This window comes from Balaenoptera acutorostrata, chromosome 1, assembly GCF_949987535.1.
Source record: "Balaenoptera acutorostrata chromosome 1, mBalAcu1.1, whole genome shotgun sequence".
Lineage (NCBI taxonomy): Eukaryota > Metazoa > Chordata > Mammalia > Artiodactyla > Balaenopteridae > Balaenoptera > Balaenoptera acutorostrata.
Genome location: NC_080064.1, coordinates 181,741,813 through 181,762,740, shown reverse-complemented (window position 1 = coordinate 181,762,740; position 20,928 = coordinate 181,741,813). Strand labels below are relative to the sequence as shown.

General features: G+C 40.0%; 2 protein-coding genes across 4 annotated transcripts in view; both read left to right on the top strand.

The window, feature by feature from the left end:
- Positions 1 to 2,291, top strand: part of RRP15 (ribosomal RNA processing 15 homolog) — a 47,093-nt gene extending 44,802 nt beyond the window's left edge. Inside the window, exon 5 of the mRNA XM_007173525.3 lies at positions 1,787 to 2,291. Coding sequence (XP_007173587.2) covers positions 1,787 to 1,930 — 144 coding nt within the window. The 3' untranslated portion in view covers positions 1,931 to 2,291. The remainder of the gene's footprint in view (positions 1 to 1,786) is intronic.
- A 16,354-nt stretch (positions 2,292 to 18,645) lies between these two features.
- TGFB2 (transforming growth factor beta 2) overlaps positions 18,646 to 20,928 on the top strand; it is an 82,312-nt gene continuing 80,029 nt past the window's right edge. For all 3 annotated transcript variants that reach the window (XM_007173526.3, XM_057545650.1, XM_007173527.3), the window contains exon 1: positions 18,646 to 19,000. In XM_007173526.3, the coding sequence (XP_007173588.1) occupies positions 18,655 to 19,000 (346 nt within the window). In that variant the 5' untranslated portion in view covers positions 18,646 to 18,654. The remainder of the gene's footprint in view (positions 19,001 to 20,928) is intronic.

Genomic DNA, 20,928 nt, shown 5'->3' with positions numbered 1-20,928 from the left:
ACCATTAAGCTTGTGCATACTCGCATGTAAACACAAACATTAATGTCAGGCTGTCTTTACTAGTTAGTAATTTGTGTATGCCTATACCAGGAAGCATACACTTTTTAGAATTTAATTGAAAACTTTGAATAGTTAATTTGGCAGGAGAAGTGTTACAGTTATTGGTTCTAAGTGGATCTCTGTTCATTGGGAGCAACTCTCTCTTACTTAAGTAAGGTGAGGAGATTGGCAAAGAAAACTTCAGTTGAATCAGGGAAAATGGCCTTTTATCCAGTTAGGTAATTTAATCTGACAGAAGCAGAAATCGTTTTTAGGAATGTGGGTTTGACACTGTAGAGATGAGGGATGGGGAGGTGTTAGCATCCTCTGTGAGCAGCATTATCAGTTGCCTTTCTACTTCATTACTCTCTATCAGTGTGGCGTGAAAAGCATTGGAACTGTCTTACTGTTGGGTTTAACCTAGCACAGATGTTTTTGTTTCTTTATGCTAGTTAAATTATAGTATAAAGTGCACTGTTTGATTCACTAAGTCATTTCTGAAATCTTTGCTCACATTTATATGCTGTCCAGTCTTTGGGTTCTACTGAGGGACAAGCCCTGAGGAGTAAGCCAATAGGAGATTTTTCCTGTTTGTAATTGTGTCCTTTTTTTTTTTTTTTTAAATGGTATGACTGTTTCAGGGCTATATTTTTTAAAATAAAAGATAGCTTCAGCAGAATTAGATAAGTAAGAATTAGATAAGTAATCTCTTAACCCAGTAAATGTCTTTAACATCTTTTCCCTTAATAATTGCTTTTTATATGATTAATGGCTCCCATAAGGTAACAGTATTTTCTAACCAAATGGGTTCACGTATATTTAGAGAGATTTTTCCCACATTGTGTATTTCTGTGAATGGCATAAGTAGAAAAGCACAGACTGTTAGCTCCATGAAGACAGGGACTTTGTTTTGTTCATCACTCTGTTTCTAACACTAAGAAAGGTATTTGATATGCAGTTCTCAGTAAATATTTGTGGAATGAAGGAAAGAAACCAGTTTAGAGTTCAGCATCCTGCATTACTTAATTAATGCCACAAGGTGGTACTGTTGTAGCATCAAATAAGAGGCTGTAATTCTTAGACTCTCTTATATAGTTTTATATAAATCCTATGAATAAACAAAATGAATTGACTACCTATTATGTTTATTGCCTGTTTCAGATATTTATGGTTTTAGCATGTGATTAGTCTTTTGAGTCCATGATTTGGGCAGGCAGTGAGATCATAACCTAAATAAAGAACATTTGGTTCAAATTTTTATCAAATGTTAAATGAGATAGCATCTATTAAAACCTAGCACAGTATCAGGTTAGTTTCATTTTCTCGCCTTTATTTTGGGTTAAAAACCTTTGTTAAATTTCTCTTTGTGTTAAAATAATTTGCCAAACATTTTCTAATAAGTTATCACTGAATGTTAAACGATATTTTGTAAGTCTGTTTTGATTGTCAGAAGATTTTAAAAATTGATACCAAACCTAGATTTTACTGTATTATACCCCCCACTGCAAAAAAAAAAAAAAGTTTAATTCTGCTTCCATGGTTCTTTTATAAGGCTGAAATATTTTAACATAGTACTACATATTTGTGCATATATGATCATAGTGTATAAATAAAGTCAGTCTATAATTTGTCTTGATTTCACTCCTATTATAAAAGTGTTGACAGGTTTGTTTTATAGCTTGGAATTTTAAAATTTCCTTATGATGAAATTGACTTCTGAATATTTTGATTGTGTAATTTTCCACAGACTGAAGCAAAATCAGAAGAGGGCCCAGCATGGACTATCCTACGTGATAATTTCATGATGGGAGCATCCATGAAAGACTGGGACAAAGAAAGTGATGGACCAGATGACAACAGGCCGGGGTCTGGAAGTGACTCTGACACATAAAGCTATATAAGAAACACAGTTTCCATTTTATTTTTCCTAGAAAAATACTCATGCTCTGAAAGTTGGGGAATTATAAAGATACCATTTGTAAGAGAGCCAAAAGACTTTCACTGTTATCAACTTCGGTGTTTCTCTTTTTCATGTAAACTTGGTTAAAGTGATATTTCAAACCTTGTATAATTTTAAGCATTGTTCTTTAGAATGTTTGTGGAAAGAAATATTTCTACTTGAGATATGCATTTTGCCAAGTTCATTATAGGTTTACCTATTGCTTTTGGATATTGGTGTTTTATTTAAGTATCACCGAGGGTTGTAGAAATGCAGTATCAATTAATAATTAAAATGAACTCCTTGAAGTTAATATTTTTCAGCCTCTAACTTACAGACCTATATATGTATATTTTTTGTGGGGAAGGGTTGGTGTGGTTTTTGTTTGGTGAGCTATTGAGAAAACCTATGTAGCAAAATTTTTAAATTACAGCATTTCTGATTTGGGGTGATGATTTTATTTTTAGACACTCTGGCAATTATGATTTAAGAAACATCAAATTTCTACTTTTATATTATTTCCTTTTATATGCTAAGTAATATATATAAATAATGGCTTAGATTTATTTTAAGTGTTAGGTTATTTTTGTATGAGAGATTTACTGAGGTGGAAATTCTCATATTTAACTTATGCAATGAGGCATCATTTCTTAGGAAGCATATTTGACATGTTCTGGTTTCTCTTATTTTCCCTAAATATTTGAGTTAGCTTAAATTCTTTTTTCATGGACTGGCTGACCAGTGAAATGGTAGGTAGACAACAGATAGTCTGCGTCAGATACTGCGTCTGATATGAGACTTGATTCCTTATAGTTGTCTTAAAGATTATTAAATTGGATGACTTTCAGAATCTAGGTGTTAAACAAAAAGAGAAGAGAAAAAGCAGGGCTATTTAATATCATTCCAAAATTTCTGTCAAACTGGGCCTAAGATGCAAACTTTGTAGGGGAATTATTTAATAAAAGTGATCTGTTCTTTTTTAAAAGGGTCCATCCCTTACTCCATCTTTCCATAGTAAAAATAGTTCCCTCCTACTACCAAATTGCACATGCTTGCATCTGTTATAGATCGAAGGATAATCCTCCCCTCAAAACTATGCTAGAGCAGAGACGTTTATATTTGCAAACCCATTTGAGTGTTACAAGTATTATGTAACCAAAGTTAAATTAGTCCATGGCCTGGTATTTGTTATCCTAAAGGAAGGTATACATCTAAGATATCAAATGATTAAACCAGCAGAGTTCAAAGTACATTTTTGTATGTATCCAAACTTTTGAAATTTAGTGTCTTCTTAAATTATAGAACTGCTATTTTGTCAGTGTAATATAAGTAAATGTGAACAACTAGTCCTCAGTAGTAACGTGAGCATGCTAAACATCTCAATATAACTTAACACAGATAAATATTTCAATACAACCTCACACGTAGATAATTTTGAAAAACAAATTTGCAGCACCTAAAAACTTTTATCTTCTCAGAATTAAAGCTTTTACTTTTTTTTTTTTTTGCTATTAATCTGTTTCTGAATCATATTAAAGCTTTGCAAAAATTCTTCTGCATAGGACATCAGGTGATAGAAATGGGTAAATAACTTCTTGTTTAGTAAAAAAGTTGTTTTTTAACATAAACTCATCATATAGTCCTTAGTTTAGTTTAGAAAAATTGAGCAAGATTTTCAAACTGAAAGGAAGAGAATATTGGCAGATTTTCTTCTTTCAGAAATCATTTTATTCAAAAATAAAATTGAGTTGCTGCTATGAGAAAAAAAAATGTATCACTTATGTTAGAACGTGTAAAGCATATGTAAATCACATGAAATAATTTTTATCATAAAGATAGGATGTTTTATATGTATTAATATTTCTGCATATTGGCGATCAAATATTTAAGCAAAATACCACCATATATGAATCTAAGGATGAGCATATTATTTTAAAAACTCTGTATCTTTAGATGGATGTTTTAAATAATCTACCTCTGTCATCTCTACCCTAAATATTTTACCTACAACATTTATTTATTTATTTATTTATTTTTAAAATTTATTTATTTATTTATTTTTGGCTGCGTTGGGTCTTCGTTGCTGTGTGTGGGCTTTCTCTAGTTGTGGTGAGCAGGGGTTACTCTTTGTTGTGGTGCGGGGGCTTCTCATTGAGGTGGCTTCTCTTCTTGCGGAGCACGGGTTCTAGGCGTGCAGGCTTCAGTAGTTGCGGCTCATGGGCTCAGTAGTTGTGGCTCGCGGGCTCTAGAGCACAGGCTCAGTAGTTGTGGTGCACGGGCTTAGTTGTTCTGCGGCATGTGGGATCTTCCCGGACCAGGGCTTGAACCCGTGTCCCCTGCATTGGCAGGCAGATTCTTAACCACTGCGCCACCTGGGAAGTCCCCCTACAACATTTAAATTCTGACATCAATCAGATAAATAATTCTGCACCTAACTTCTGATATTGTCTTTGAGTTCTTTAAGGAGGGAAAAGAGAAAGAACAGCATTACTATACCCCTCCCCCCCTGTAGTTATCTAAATATAACAATATTTGGATTTTATTTTTGGTAACTATTTAGGGTACTAGAGTTATAAAAAGATTTTATTTTTGTTTGTTTAAAAAGAACAATGGAAAATAGTAACCAGGTAACCAGTACCTAGGTATTATCTTGTTCCCTTATCTGGATATTCAGATGGCTAGGGTGAATGTTCTCAGTATTAGCATAGTTTAGTATTGCTTATGTTTTGCTTTTAGGCGTTGAAATCTCACAAAATTAATACCTGTTATAGACTGACAATAACTTAGAATCATTACAGTAGTTTAGTACTTTAACTTAGAATACTGAATTTATTTTCAAGTTACCTAGACTTCTACATAGATTAAGTATTATTCTACTCATTGAAAAATATATCCTGGAAACGCTTTGGATGGACTAATTCAAAGGCTCGCTTTCAGTACTTAGAACCTGAAATGACTCCATAGGAAGTTCTGGAAGATTTATTTGAGGGTAAGTCCAATCCTTTAAAATATTTTGTCTTTTATAATATGAATAAGTGGGTGAAAGGGAAAGTTCAAATTTTGGAAAACCTCTTAAGGCTTTTCAGTTACTGTGTTTTGCACATATGAACATACTTAATATTCAGTGGCTGCCAACTAAACTAATCCTCCCTCCTGTGCTGGTCTTCAGGACGTGTAAATGCAGTCCTGAACCATAAAGCCATTTAATTGAGCTTCTAGACACCTAAAGATGTCCCAGTTAACATGTAACAGCAGAGAAGTCCTAAGGCTAAAGTGTGAACAGAAACGTGGACAAACTGAGGACCTTGTAAGGAATTGTAAGGCCTGAGAGAATGCCTATAAGGGACTCATCGTAGACCATAAATATTTAGAAGAGATAGGAGGAGGTCAAATAAGTAAGTTGATATTACATCTTTTGGATAACTTGTTTCTTCCCTATACGGATTTACTTATTTTATTATAGATGTTTATTAATATAAAATTATATTAATTATATTAATTTTAATATATATAAAAACTATATTAATATAAAATTATATAATATAAAAGAGTCATAAGTGAAATGGGATGGAAGTTTTATTTTTTCAGTTTTTTTAATGATCACGGAGTACCATTATTGCACTTAGTATAGTGATATATTTGTGCCACGTGTATTTCACTTTTAAAACATACATTTGAAAAATCAGTAGATACTTTTTAACATTTGTAATTTCTTAAGGAAGTGTGCACTTGTGTGTGTGTGTGTCTTAGTCCAGGACACTATACCAGATACCATAGACTGGGTGGGAAAAACAACAAACATTTATTCTCATGGTTCTGGAGGCTGGGAAGTCCAAGATCAAGGTGCTGGCAGATTTGATGTCTGATGAGCACCCTCTTCCTGGTGTGTAGACAACTGACTTCTTGCTGTGTCTGCTTGAGGGAGAGAGAGGTCGTCTTTCTCAGTGTCTCTTTTATAAGGGCCTCATGACCTGCTTACCTCCTAAAGGGCTCCACCTCCAATATTATCATATTAGGAATAGAGCTTCTACCTCTGAATTGTGGAAGGCGGGGAATCAAAAATTCAGTCCACAGCAATGCATAAAATAGCAAATGGTACATTTTTAACTTAGATGTGAAATAACTTTAGCTACCATTGATTCTTTTTTTAAATAAATTATTTATTTATTTATTTATTTATTTATTTGTGGCTGTGTTGGGTCTTTGTTGCTGTGCGCGGGCTCTCTAGTTGCGGCGAGCCGGGGCTACTCATTGTTGTGGTGCGCGGGCTTCTCATTGTCATGGCTTCTCTTGTTGCAGAGCACGGGCTCTAGGCGCGCAGGCTTCAGTAGTTGTGGCACGTGGGCTCAGTAGTTGTGGCTTGCGGGCTCTAGAGCGCAGGCTCAGTAGTTGTGATGCACGGGCTTAGTTGCTCCACGGCATACGGGATCTTCCCAGACCAGGGCTTGAACCCATGTCCCCTGCATTGGCAGGCAGATTCTTAACTACTGCGCCACCAGGGAAGCCCTACCATTGATTCTTGACTTAAATTTCATACTAGAATTAGAAAGTTAAGTGAAGTATTTATCTGGCATTAATTGAGCACCTGTTCCAGGAACTGTACTAGAATAATTTGAGTGATATTGTTTATGCCAAAATAAGGGGTAATTTTACTCCTGTAAAAATCAAAAAGTCAAATCTCCTGTTCCTTTTTAAAGTCGACTTCCTGCAGTACGTGCCCACTGTATGATTTGGATTGTGTGGCAATTTGGATTAACAGTGATAACTTGAAATAAATCAGTTATCTGCCATGACTTAAAAAATGTTTGTTAAAAGATAACCTTTTAAAAAACTATTATAGTGGAATCTAAGTTATACATTAAAAAACTACTGTAACAGAATTGTACAGTAATTGTACAGTAATAGGAGTCTTAGAATAATGAAGCTTGTCTAGGAGTGTGAAGAGGTTAATTTGTCGGTACTCTATCGATGTTAAGTTCATTTTTACTTGGAAACGGTTTTCAGTTGAAGGAAGCAGAGTTCATACTACTCTTTCCTTAAATTTATCTATTAGGATCAATATGACTGATGTTTGTCTCCACTCGGTATATCTGTGATAGGTAGTGAGTCTGTTGAGCCCTGCAGATATTATGAGTATGAAGACTCTTTGCGGTGAATTGGCAGTTAGAACAAATTTTGGAAAAAGGAGAGAGAACTCCTCCATGCCTACAAAAAGCTCTCTCATTCCTTCCCCAAGAAAGCAGGAGTCTGAATATTGGCCAGCTGGATAGATGAATCTTACTGACTATTGCAGCAAAGGTAGGCCTCCTGGTAAACTTTTTCTCTGTGTGAGCTTTTCTGAACTTGATTAAATATATCAATCAGGAGGACCAATGAACAGATTTGGAAGTAAAATGGTGTCTGAGATAGGTGACAGGACATTTAGAGTAGTGATTGGTGGTTAACAAAATACTAAGAGTTGTAATAAATCTAATCAGAATTTTGTAGTTTGAAGATATAGTCCAACAATTCTTAAACAATTTTAGATTCTCTAAAGGATGTTTTCTAGCTTAGAACCACATTAATATTTTTCATCTGATCTACTGAGCATACTTTCAGGGAGTTATGATTTAGGGCTATTTATCTAGGTGTGTGATGAAACTTTTGTATTCAGAAGAGTTGTCCTCAGAGTTACAAAATATGTTTCATTTTGCTTTGTTAGCAACATCTGGTCCAACATTGCTCACCTCATTCACCCACCCCTCCACCATAGCAGGAGTATATATTTAGCTTTCTGTCAAATGCTCTTTGGTTTTCATTCAAGTAGTTAAACAAGGGTATATGTTAGAGAAGTGGGCCTGATTCCTTATAATTTTGGTCTCTACATCACTACTGTCCGGTAGGACTTTCTGTGATGATGGAAATACATCTCCACTGTCCAGTATGGTAGCACAAGTGGCTGTGGGGCATCTGCAGTGTGGCTAGGGATACAGAGAAGCTGGAGTTTTCATTTTACTTAATTACTTCAAGTTTTAAAAGCTGCACATGGCCAGTGGTGGTCTGTCTACCTATGAAAAGTCACAGAGCGTATACTTAGTCTGATAAAATATCAGTAAATTTTGGAATCATAAGTCTATCTTGAATTCTTCCGTAAACATTTACTGATACAATTTAAGTATATACAAATACTGGTGTGATTTTTATTGACTAAATTATGGTTGATGTCTTTTTCACTATTTGTATTTTTAAAAAGCGATATTACGTTGCTTTATAATTATTTCCTGAGGTATAACTATTGTCCTCACATGTTAGGCCACTGTGTATGACACATAGCATTTGCTTTTTTAGTAGTATCACCTGCAGCTTTCAGAATGAACCCACTATAAACTTCAAGTCTCAGTGCTGTACCGTGAAGCAATAGGTTTGCCATGCACGAAAGGGACATGCTGAGAACTGTCAGAGCAGCAGACAGCAGGTGCCACCTAAGCCAGTGAATTCCAGCGCTGGGGACTTGTGTCGGGAGCCTCCTTGTTGAGGAGGTTTCCTGAGGAAGCGCCTTGAGTGGCAGGGCTCCCGAGGCATCCAGCAGCTCCGATCTGTCCCAGCACACACTCGACATCCTGCCAGAGCAAATGGAGGTTGCAGATTTGGGCAGAAACACCCGGAAAACAAAGCACACCATGAGCATTATTAGTCCAGCCAGTTTAAAGCGATGAGGTGTCAAACCACATTTGTATAAAGGACAGTTTCTCTAACCCCAGAATCATTGCCCTGCATCTTTAATGCAATCGGTGCATAAACATCAGAGCAGCAACACCAAATTTGTGTGGGGTCAAGACCAACTGGGGCTCTGAATGGAGAGACAGCTGAGAGCGGTGTCCTTTGCGTGGGTGGCCTCGCAGCTGTTGATTCACCCTGAGGCTTCTAGACAGTTGCCTCTGCATGCTCGCAGAGCCAGACTTCAGTCTTCAGTAAAAATGGATCCCCTCCCGTGGGATGGACATAAATAAGAGATTGACATCAGCTCTCCAAACATCAGCCAGGCGGCCAGACACAGCAGTTACCCTGAAATACTGAGTAGTACCAAGCACAGCATCAGGGCTGTTTCTACATAATATTTGTCTTTGTACAATAACACTGGGATCTCTTAAGTGTAATATAAATAGTAAAAGCTCAGAGTCCAGAAGGTTCAAGGTGACATTATCCTTCTCTACAAATGGTAGGAATGATAGCAATATCTATTGCATGACACAGCTGCCATATTTTGGTCCTTAGGAGGACTCCCAATTACACTTTTTAATGATAAATGAAGTTATATTTACATGGAATATTTTTAGAAATATCAGTATTCGTTGTTAGATGACAGAAGGCAAAATTTTGGAATCAGAACTGAGTTCAGAGTTCAGTTTGGACTCATATTAAGCCATGTGTCGTTGCAAAAATGTCTTAAAACTTTTTGAGGCTAGCATGTACCTCAGGCACAGGGATATGTTTGTGTGTATTGGAGGGATTGGAATAATGCGTGCACAGTGTCTGTCTAGCACAGTGCCTGCTATGTAGTAGGGAGGGTCTCAGGAAACAGTATTATGTATTTGGAGGTTTAGATGCTGTGCATGTAGATTTGTTATTCATTTCTGATCTCTTTAATCATAAACGTTCCTCTTCTAGGTAATGAGTTCCTCCCACAAAAGTTTAAAGTCTGGCAGATAGTAAAATTTGTGTTCACCCAGTAATTCTACTTCTAGAAACCCTCCTCAGGAAAAGATCCTAATTACAGAAAATGCTGTGTGAACAGTATAATAGCATTATTTTTAATAACAACAAATTCTAGGCAACCTACAAGTTCAGTGACTTGAGGACACACACAGACGTCAACTGTGATACTTCCACTTTTGTGCTACCATTTAACATGATGGCGTAAAGACTGGTGAAATCACGTGTCAAGAATTGCATGTAGACTGAAAATGTAAGATTAAAAAATTATAGATAGCACAAGAAAAATTTTCAAATGCCAAAAACTCATTAGATGAATAGAAGAACATAATACATTCTTTTTTTAAAAAAATAATTTTTGACGGCCTGAAAAGTCGAGTTCACACTGAGTACCAAGATCCTGACCTTTAATGAGAAATTTAAATATATATACTGTCTACTTCAGCTGTTCCAGAACCAAAACTCTAAATACTGTCTTAATAGAACACTCCAAGGGGTTGACATGGAGAGGTGCAATTGATGACTGCATGAAGGTCGGCCCATCAACCAGTCAAGTATAAGTTGGACCAGAGCAAGTCATAAGAACAGCAAACATTTATACAGTAATTATTGTGTGCCAGATAGTATTTAACAGTTTATAATGCCCTTAACTCATCCAGTCAGTCTTCCTATGACCCTGTGAAGTAGGTGCTGTTATTGTCCCCAACATATAGTTGAGGAAACAGGCAATAGGTTCAATAACTTGCCCAAGTTCACAGTTATTAATACAGTTGAGTCCAAGCTCCAGTCATAGAGCTGTTAAACACAACGATGATTCCTCACATTGTAGATGATACTAATGTTGTATAGCAAGTGACATTCTAGAAATTATTAAGGTCTTATAGAAAATGAGATTCTAGAAATTGCACTTTGCTCTGGGAAAAATAAATAGGCATATTACATTTTTTAGTCTCATTTACTCATGACACGAACCTACGGCCAGTGGAAGGTGGGGGAAGACGGCACGTATCAAAAGGTGAACATTTTCCTGGCACTAGCAATTTAAAGGTAGCTTGTCAGCTCAGGCTTTATTTTGGTTGCTACTGTCAGTTTATTATACAGTGTACTATTGGAGAATTTATTATAGATCTTGTTTGAGTATGTCTGATAATTAAAACTTTGCTATTTAATTATCTTGATGCTGCAGAAATGGAACTACTACTAAGTCCTGGAGTAGGGTCCAGTAGTTTTGTCTATTGGAACATGACTAGCTCCTTTTATGCGAAGATACAATATATTGCCCATAGCTCTGGTTGTTGCTTAATGACATTAGATGGCTCATAAAAGTGTAAGTGCTGACATTTTTGCTATTAAGAATTTAAATATTCAAATTATGCTTTGTAAAAATGAAGACTAGATTTTAGTTTAGAATGTTATTGGCTAGGAGATAACAAGTAACTAACACTTTATTTTTCCCCTGGGGGAAAGAAAAGTCAATGGAAAATATTCTTGAGGTGAAAGTTAATTACAGTTAAAAAGAAACTTACAGCCAGATGACATTGTATCATTGTTTAATAGGCTGTGATGAAAATACCCAGGGAAATTGAGTATGTTAGTTTTCTCCAAATAGGAAGCTGTAGGACATACCACTTTTCTCCTCTAGGTGGCACGATTTAGGCTATCATTGAATTAAACGATTCCCCTCCAGCCCTCACACCAGGCGAGGGACTAGTTTCTGAACAATCAGTACAACCGGGGTATCGATTCCATTTAACCGTTATAACTGGTCAGATAACCAGATTGACCTTGCAACAATCTGTTGTCTAGTGACCTTAAGTAACTTAATTAACAAAGACCTCTTAAAAAACAAAAGCTTATCTCTAATAACCAGGTAGCCAAAATCATTTCTGTGTATTGCTGAAGTCTCTTTGGGTCATAGCACATGCCCATTTATGGATTTATTTCTTTGGTTTATGGTAAACAGCTTGCCGTTTGATATTGACTGTAAAGATACTGCCTTTGTACTTGAAAAGACACATAGAGATAACTGAAATAATCTAAAAAGAAACCAGAACTGTAGGTGACGTTAACTTCCCAGGTGTCCCTGGTTTTGTTGCAGCCTTCACTGTTTACTAAACAGGAAAGATCAACATGTAAAAAGTCAGTATTAGGTGACCTGGAAGCAGCAAATGACAGAAACATTCTGTTCTTTCTTTACACTAAAACGGGAAGAGAACACTTTATTTTTACCTTTCAGATTCTTTTATCTATTGTTCACTTTCCAAAATTTAAAAATGAATTTGGCTGTACCCAGAATACATGAAATACTTGTTAATCCCCAGTCATTTTCATCTTCATCCTCTTCTTCCTGTCTGTGTGGGAGATGGGCTTTCATGGAGCTCAGAAGAATCTTAACCAGGCACCTCTCAGGAGCTTCATTTTGGGGGTGGTGCATGTTTATATAAATGCTAAAAATCGTACAAGTATTTTCAAATTATAGCTCTGATAGTGATTATTAGAATCCGTAGCATAGGCAAAGAAAAAAAAAGGCTTGGAAATACGCAACATATATCATACTGAACCGAGAAAAGGTGAAAAGTTAATTGATGCATTGTTACAGATTCCGATTGGAAAGTGGCTTCATTTTAGGGTGACAGTCTGGGACAGTCCTGGTTTACCCCTGGTGTCCTGTGTATTGATGAAAATCATCCTCTTCACTCTTGAAAGTGCTCAGGTTTGTGTGATTAATTATATGGTCGCCCTAGATGTAAGAACTAACTTTCTTTTCTAAGACTTGAAACAAACATCAGGAAAAGTTTGTGGCCCTCAGTCTCCACTTTTACAAATCATAACTACCGATATAGCTTTGCTTTCTAAAATACATATTAAAAGTATACTTACACTTTGCTTTTTAAAATACGTATTTACTAGTTTTTCCTTCTAACATTAAAAAAAACTACATCCAGGTTTTCTTTTTATCTGCAATTGCTATTGCCTGTTGGTTTTTGTTATATTTTCATTTCTTAATTGCAGGATAATTGAGGCAGCAGAAAGGCAAGGTTGTTTGAAATAGAGGTTGGTAACTTTGCTCATGGAAATTTACACATTCAGAATTTTCCACAGTCTATGAAGCCCACTGAAATGATGACAAATTCATTTAAAGACTATATATCTTAAAAAGATAAAAATTCCACTTTATGTTGTCATACTCATTTTAATTATAACATCATTATGTTTTTCTCTTATCGTTTGCCTTTTCTTTTCCTTCCTCATCTTTGAATTTTTACTTTGTTCATACTTCTCTGTCTCCCTTTCTCCCCAGCAACCTAATTCCAGTCTCTTGCTTTGTGAAGTATCTGGGGACTGCTGGGCTGGTGGGCTCAGTGAAGTAGGAGCAGAGATTCTGTAAAGGCAAGTGTCAAACCCTGCCCTAAAAACTAAGGAAAACTCTGCTGCTGGCTTCTTTTGATCAGCATTAGCATTTTATCAAGCATGTCTCTATATTTTAGTGTAAGACAGCTGTCCCCATAATGTTCATTTATTTATATCAATCACTAAATGCTCTTTATTTATATCAGTCACCAAGTGCTATTTTAGTGGCTGAATTTCACTGGGGTAAGAAACCAGAATCTCTGGCTGATTTCAGTAGGCAGTGACAGTATCCAGGCCTCCGGAGGTTGCCCCCTGTTGGAAATCTCATGGAGCTGAAAATATAGAGGTGGAAGGGCCCCAAAGCCACCAGCAGTAATCCATCAACTAATCGCAATTCCAAAGGGTAAGATCAGTGTTCCCACAGTGTATCATCAAAGTGTGAGGAGTTTATCACTTTAAAACCTCACAACCTACTGATACGTCTGCTTTTCCCTGTCTCCTGAGTTCATCCCTTTATCTTTCACCACCTGTGATCTCTTTCAGCCTTTTCCTCCCTGCCAGTGTGCCGTCCTTTGTCCTTTATCACTTCTTTCTTGGATAAACCTATAGATACAGAATGGAAACAATATTTGGATGATTTTTCTTGTGGAAATCACTAAACGTTTTCATTTCATTATTCTGAGAGCAGAAACTTGCATAAAAATGCGTACAGAACATGAGACAAAAAGTGCTATGGACCAAACATTGTTTTTGAATTGTGGTGTCAAAGATAAAATTACAAGTAAGAACTTAAAAGGCTTTTGGTATATTTTCACATTAAAGGGTTACTTTGCGGTTATCAAGTGTAACTATTGAGAGTAAAATGTAATCAATTACAGTAGCTCTGTATATTTCTTTTCCCCACCTCCTGGTTTTTGAGGCTTGAAACCATTGTGGAAAGCTTTCAAAATTGTTACAAATGAAGTTTTTCTTTCACCAGACTTAGGAAGGACCTATTACATTATAAACTCTTGTCTGTGATGCTTAGGGGTAAAACTCTGGGACAGGGATGAGTAGTTGTTTTGATATCAAGCATTTGTTCAGGCTCTTGTAGGACTTGCACATTAGTTAAGTGAATATACCCATTAATGAGCAGAGAAAGGCTAGCGGTGGAAACAGCTGTACCCTCTCCCACTGATCTGGAAAACAAAGAATTCCATTTTAGGGTGTTAAACTGGAATTTGGACTTAACTGGATTTTGATAATCATTTAGAGTTCTATTCACCAAAAGTGTATTTTCTTGCCCTTTCTTCCTACAATTAGTAGGGGAAAAATACCATAATGTTTAAAATAACAATGAGCATGAATTTATAGAAACTTCTAGGAGGCATAACCATGAAGCAAATTCTAATTAGCATCTTCCCTGGCTTTTTCATTCTGTTTATATTGGAGAAAGAGCTGACAGAAATGAAGAAGTGAGAGTATACAAGAATGGTCGCTAACATTTAATGGGCATATATTAAGTGCCAGGTTGTGTTAGAAACTCTCTTGGTACCTTGTGTCATTTAATCCTCACAATAATCTTAACTTGTTGGTACTATGCGTTATCCCCATTTCATAGATGAAGAAACTAACACAAGTGTCTGAGTAACTTAGCCAGGATCACAAAGCCAGAAAGCGATGGATATTTGAACCCAAGAAAACTTGAGTCTGGAACCTGCCCCTTTTACCACTGTGCTCACCTGCCTCCTCGAGGTAATCAGGATGGTCTGTGTGGGTGAAATCCCCTTTTACCATATGGCTTTGGTAAACCAGGGGGACAGCTCCTGAAGTCTTACCTGTTGCATCTTCAAAGGATTGCTCACCTGAGAGGTAGAAAGGGGCGCCTCCTCTCCTGCTACACTCAAGTCAGTCTCCTCAGCCACACCAGAAGAGTTTACCATCCCCTCCCCTGTCCTCGCTTCCTGGGCTTTGGGGAAATTAAAAGTAGCCTCTTCTGAACAGGCCAGGAGTCTGAGGGGTTGTAAAGTAAGCAGTACGTGTTCATCAAACTAAATACCATGGACAAAAGTGTGTGTGTTTATGTTGGGAAGGGGGTTGTCAGAAGGATTTATGGCTTAGATTGCTTTCCTAGCAGTGATGGAGATGGACTTTTGCTGCTTTATCCACACTCTAATCTGAACCCACTTAACCTCAGGTACGTTTGTGTTTATATCTAGAAGGTAGTCTCCCTAATGTGAGGGGAGGCTGAGCCTGTGTCCTTGGCGGAGCACGGTGCCTAAGGTAACCAGCCACCTTCCAAAGCCGCATCTTCACTCAGTAGCTCCTGCTCTATGTCCTATAATTAATTGCCCCACGTGTAGCAACAGTCACTTCTCCCCTTTGTGTATAGCTAGATTAGTGCAGTTCTCAAACTCAACTCAAAAGGGATGACAACTCGGTGAAACTACTAGCCCCATAGCAGCACCTCTTGAGTATATTTTGCTTTGGCTATTGGAGTTGTAGCTGGTTGTCTTAACTGCTTTCAAGTTGCTTCAATTTGAAATTGACCTCCAGGAAAGGAACATGCTAATGCTGATTTACACATAATTTTCAGAATTATTCAGAAGTTGGTTGGAACAATTCCTTTATTCCAGAGTTTTCTGATGTGTTTTCATAGGAAAAAATCCCATGTTCAAGGGAGTTCAGGATATGCTGGGTTAAAAGAGTTAAACAGTTTTATTTTCTGTAAGATTCTCAGAGCCTTTAACATGATGGAAACTGTGAATCTGTAAGAAGGCAAGAGAGTACCCAGTATCTCTCAAACTTAACTTTACCACACAATCCCTGTTTGTCAGACATATTCTGGTACCAGTGCTTCTTAGAAATACGTAGTGGATAAGAACATAGACAGTACATTCTGATTTTAAAATCCAGCTCTGCCTCTTACTATGGTCTTGAACAAGGTACTTAACCTCTCTGTACCACAGTCTCCTCATCTGCAAAATAGAGATGATAATAATAATAATACCTACTTTAGAATGTTGTGAAGATTAAATGACCATATATATACATCTGTCGATCTGCCTCACATTACTAAGTGTAATATGTGTTAGCTACTGTTATTGTAACTATCCACCCCTCTATTTACTAATGATATAGGCCCCATACACATGGAAAGTGTAAATTCCAAAAGTTAGAGAAAGTTCCTTGTGACCTTTCTATAATAAAAGGAACATCTGAACTAGGGAATGATATAGTGGCTTTGAGTTTGGGGGAAAACTCAACAGAGTTTCCAGTTTAAATCATCTGTCTAGTCGGTATGGCTACCGTCATGATGAAATGAAAATGTTGACTTTGAGTAACTAAAGGTAAAAGAAAAGAAAAATGGAAAAGTGAACAGGGGCAAGAATTATTTTTGTATTTATCTAATTTGGACAAGGTTGAAATAGAAAATGTCAAGTTATGAGTAGTGTATAACAGCGACATCAAACACTTAAAATCCCAGCTTCCTGGATATATCCTGTGGAAGGAATGAAGTTGATTGCTAAAGTCTAGCTGGGGAAGAAAGTGAAGAGAAAGCCATGTCAAGAAGTGGCTTAGGCAGCAAATTAAGAAGATAGCCATTCATTCAAACAGTAAAATAAATATAATTCATTCTCCGGGTGCAAAAGAGAGAGCTCTGTTTTCAGCCGTTCACAGTCAAATGCAGAACTAGGCTGTAAACAACAAACCATAATAAAATAAGCTTTAGGATAGAGGTACCAGCACGGTGCTCTGGAATCTCAGAAAATGATTCCACTAAAAAGCTAGGAGGTGGAGCTTGGATGACCTATCTCAGGGCTGGCCTGGCCCAGAGTCAACTGTTTGATGCTCATTTGCATAAGAGAGAGAGAGAGAGAGTGTGTGTGTGTGTGTGTGTGTACAATACAGGAGGGAAGACTTCCATTCTAGAGCAAGTGATCCCATCTGGGAGGCTGTGAGCGAGCCACACGAAGTAAAAATGGGAGGCTTGATCGCATGTCCTTCACCAGACGGGTCCAAAATGACTATATAAAGTAAATACCATAAATCACTGTTGTCAGGGCGCACACTCCACCTCCTCCCTCCCTTCCCCACAGCCGTCCTCATTTCCACACCCCCTCAACGGTTCAGGGAGAGCTCGTGGTCTAAGTAAACGAGAGGACTTCTGACTGTAATCCTAGCACGTCACTTTGTTGAAGGCAAACACGTGGTTCAGAGAGAACTTATAAATCTCTCCTCCCAGGCAGGATCGTGATGTTATCTGCTGGCAGCAGAAGGTACGCTCCGAGAGGAGCTCCAGAAGCTCCCGACCAGAGAGAGAGGGAGGGAGAGAAAGGCAGGCAGAGGCAGCCGGAGAGATACAGAGAGACCGAGAGGGAGGCAGAGAGAGACACACAGGGAAGAGCGAGAGCGCAAGTGAAGGAGGCCTGGCGAGAGGGATGGAGAACCTAGGATAACGGTCTAGGGAGCCATTCGGGGGCAAACCGAGGGGCTGCCTGGCCGCAGAAAGGAGAAAGGAGAGGATCTACTGCAGGCTGCCAAGTGCCTACTACCCTCAGCGAGAAAGCCCAAGTGGGAGAGAAACCAGGAGTGGGTGGGCAAGGGTGGGAGTCCAAGGGAACCCCTTCGCAACCCCCTAGGAATAAAACTCCCCTGTCGGCGCGTCCCGGGGCTGCCGCTGCGGTCCGCGGGGGGCGAAAGCCACGGCGGCGGCCGCCGCTCGTCTGTTGCCGGGTTGGCGTTTGGAGCGAGAGGAGAAGGAGGAGCGGAAGGAGGGAGCTGGAGGCCGGACACGTTCGCCAGCGGCGGCGGCGGCGGCAACGTGGAGTGACCGGGCGGGTCGGCGCGCCGGCCGGGGTGTCGGCCCCCGCGCGCAGCTCCGGGAGCAGGATCCTCGCCGCCTCCCTCCGCGGCCTCCGCGGCCCCCGCCGGACCCGGCCGAGCCCCGGGCGCAGCGCGAAGCGCTCCCGCCTCCCCGCCGCGGGCCGGGCTCGCTCCCAGCGCGCGCACACGGGCGCGCGCGCGCACACTCACACACACACTCACACACGTGTGCGCTCCTCCGCTCCGGAGCTGCTGCTGCTCCTGCTCTCAGCGCCGTAGTGGAAGGCAGGGCCGCGCCGCTCCTTCTTTAAATATATAAATTGGAGCCGGCCGGCCTCGGCCGCCCCCCTGACAGCGCTGCCCGCGCCCCTCCCGCCGGCGCGCCCGCTGCCAGCCCCGGGACCTTTTCATCTCTTCCCTTTTGGCCGGAGGAGCCGAGTTCGGATCCGCCACTCCGCACCCGAAACTGACACACTGAACTCCGTTTCCTCCTCCTCAATTTATTTCTGCCTAATAGCCACTCGTCTCTTTTTTTTCCCCCCCATCTCGTCGCTCCAAGAAAACTTCTGCTGACTCCCCCAAGTGAAGCTTCCCCCTTGCCCGTCGTGTATTAATATTTCCACTTGGGGAACGACTTGCCTTTTCTTTTTAAAGGAATTCAAGCAAGATAGCTTTTTCTCTCGGACATTGACTCCCGATTGTTTGCAAAAGTTTCGCATTAAAAAAAAAAAATCTACCTGATCTGTACTTTGAGAGTTGTTGGTTTCTTTTTATTTTTCTTACTTTTTTACTTTTTAAAAAAATTTTTTTTCCACCTTAAAAAAAAAATGCACTACTGTGTGCTGAGCGCTTTTCTGCTTCTGCATCTGGTCACGGTCGCGCTCAGCCTGTCTACCTGCAGCACGCTCGACATGGACCAGTTCATGCGCAAGAGGATCGAGGCGATCCGCGGACAGATCCTGAGCAAGCTGAAACTCACCAGCCCCCCAGAAGACTACCCCGAACCCGAGGAGGTCCCCCCGGAGGTGATTTCCATCTACAACAGCACAAGGGACTTGCTCCAGGAGAAGGCGAGCCGGAGGGCGGCCGCCTGCGAGCGCGAGCGGAGCGACGAGGAGTACTACGCCAAGGAGGTTTACAAAATAGACATGCCGCCCTTCTTCCCCTCGGAAAGTAAGTACCGCTCCCCGCTTCCACTCCCCGGGGCTTAGCGCTGCCCGAGGCTTCCAGAACCGCAGCCACTCCAGGGATCGCCCTGCCCTCTCCGGGTCCCAGCTCGCTCCTTCCCCTGCTCCTGTCCTCCGTCCCACCCACCTCCTTGCCAGTTGTGTGCTTGAGGACGTTAGGCTTTAAAACGTGGACTTGCGACTTTTAATTTTCTCCATTTCTCCCTTCCCCCAACGCCCCCGTCTTTTATAAGGCGTTTTTCTCTTTTTTTCTCTTCCCTGGAATTCTCGACTCGGCCACCGGCTAGGAGTCAGCCCTCCTCTGTCAAACTTGGAGGCGCTCCCTGGGGCCGCGTTAAACCGGGAAACCTTGGTGGGTTTGTTTTCTTTGCTCCGATTGGCCTGAAGCCCGCCGAACTGGTGCACGAGGGGTTAAAAAAAAAAAAAAAAGTGGCTCAAAACTAGCCTCTCCGGAAGGCGCCCCTTTCCGTGCCGACCTATCAGCTGATTCCCCAAGCCTTCCCTATTGTCTCTAACTCCCCGAAAAATGTCAGCATCGCCAAGACGAAACCCGATCTGGAGACCCCTCCAAAAACCTACCTCCAACCCCTCAATTCTCGAATCTACTGCCTCGGCGAGGTGTTTACATTCCCCCCAAGGCGAGATCTTGTAACCACGTCCCCTTTTGATTTCACCTGGAATGGTAGAAAGGACAGCTTCGTTGCTGACTACGTTTAAAAGGGTTTTTCCTTCACGTTATTTTTTTCAGAATTCACTCAAACCTGCCTTCTTAAAATCGCCGGTGTAGCAGATCCTTTTTCTTATGCGTTTATCGTTTATCTTTCTCACTCTTGAGCCCGGTGTTCCCTGCCCTTTCATAGGCTTCCTGCAGTCACTTCGTTGCATTCCTAAATCTCAGCGTAGAAGACAGCCGATTTTCTTTTTTTTTTTTTAAACTGGCTTCTCTGAGGGCAGTGTCCTCAAAACCAGCTGGCATAAAGTAGCAACGGGAGTGAATGATTTATTGTTAAGAGTTCTTTGAGGGGAAGGGAAGAGGGCAGTTAGCTTAGAATGATTTCCAAGTTCTTTAAAAAAAAGAAAAGAAGAAGAAGCATATATTGATGCCTGAGAGGGTTAAATACCAGGAAGAAGAAAAAGTAAAAAAAAGAGCTCCAACATTTGCCTATTCCAAATCCCAAGTCGTACACTTTTCATTGGTTGCCCATCTCTCTCCTCCCCTTTCCATGCCCTATATACTCCCTGGCTGCCTTCACAACATCTCTGTGTCTTGCCTACAGAGATAATATGGCCATCTTGGTAATTTTATCCTAGAGGTTCTAATTGCAGGGTGGTGCTTTTCTTTTTGAATATTTATATTTAGTTTGACAAGTCGTAGTTCCGGGACTTGCCATGCCTTGTATTTGATGGTCTCAGATTGTCAGCTGAAGTATCCAACCCCAGGCTTCCTGGCGACCTCTGTTTTGCTGCAGCATCATCTCTTCTTGTTTAAGAGCAGAGCTGAAGCAGGAGATCCTGGCAAGCGGGATGATTTTATTATTGTAATTACATCACCATCCACAACAGTGGTGATAAATACACTCCACCCTGGTGATTCCCCCCCGGGGAGTGAAGGAAAGCTTTCTACCTGGGGTGGAGCCAAGGAGATAATTAGGAAAGAAAGTTCATTGTAATTAGTCCAAAATCATTGAGACCCAACAGGGAGTTGAGTCAGTTTGCTTTCTCTAGCACGTGCAACCGTTCTACTGGAATTTGTGCAGGCAGGGCAGTTATGTTATGTAGAACCAGAACAAGCCAAGCCTTCAATGTTTACCTGCAACAGCTCTCAAGAATTGCTGGCACTTTCATAACAGAGAGGAGGTCTGATCCCTTCATGAGATAGGTGTGGAGAGAGCAAATTACCCAAGAGGGTGTTCA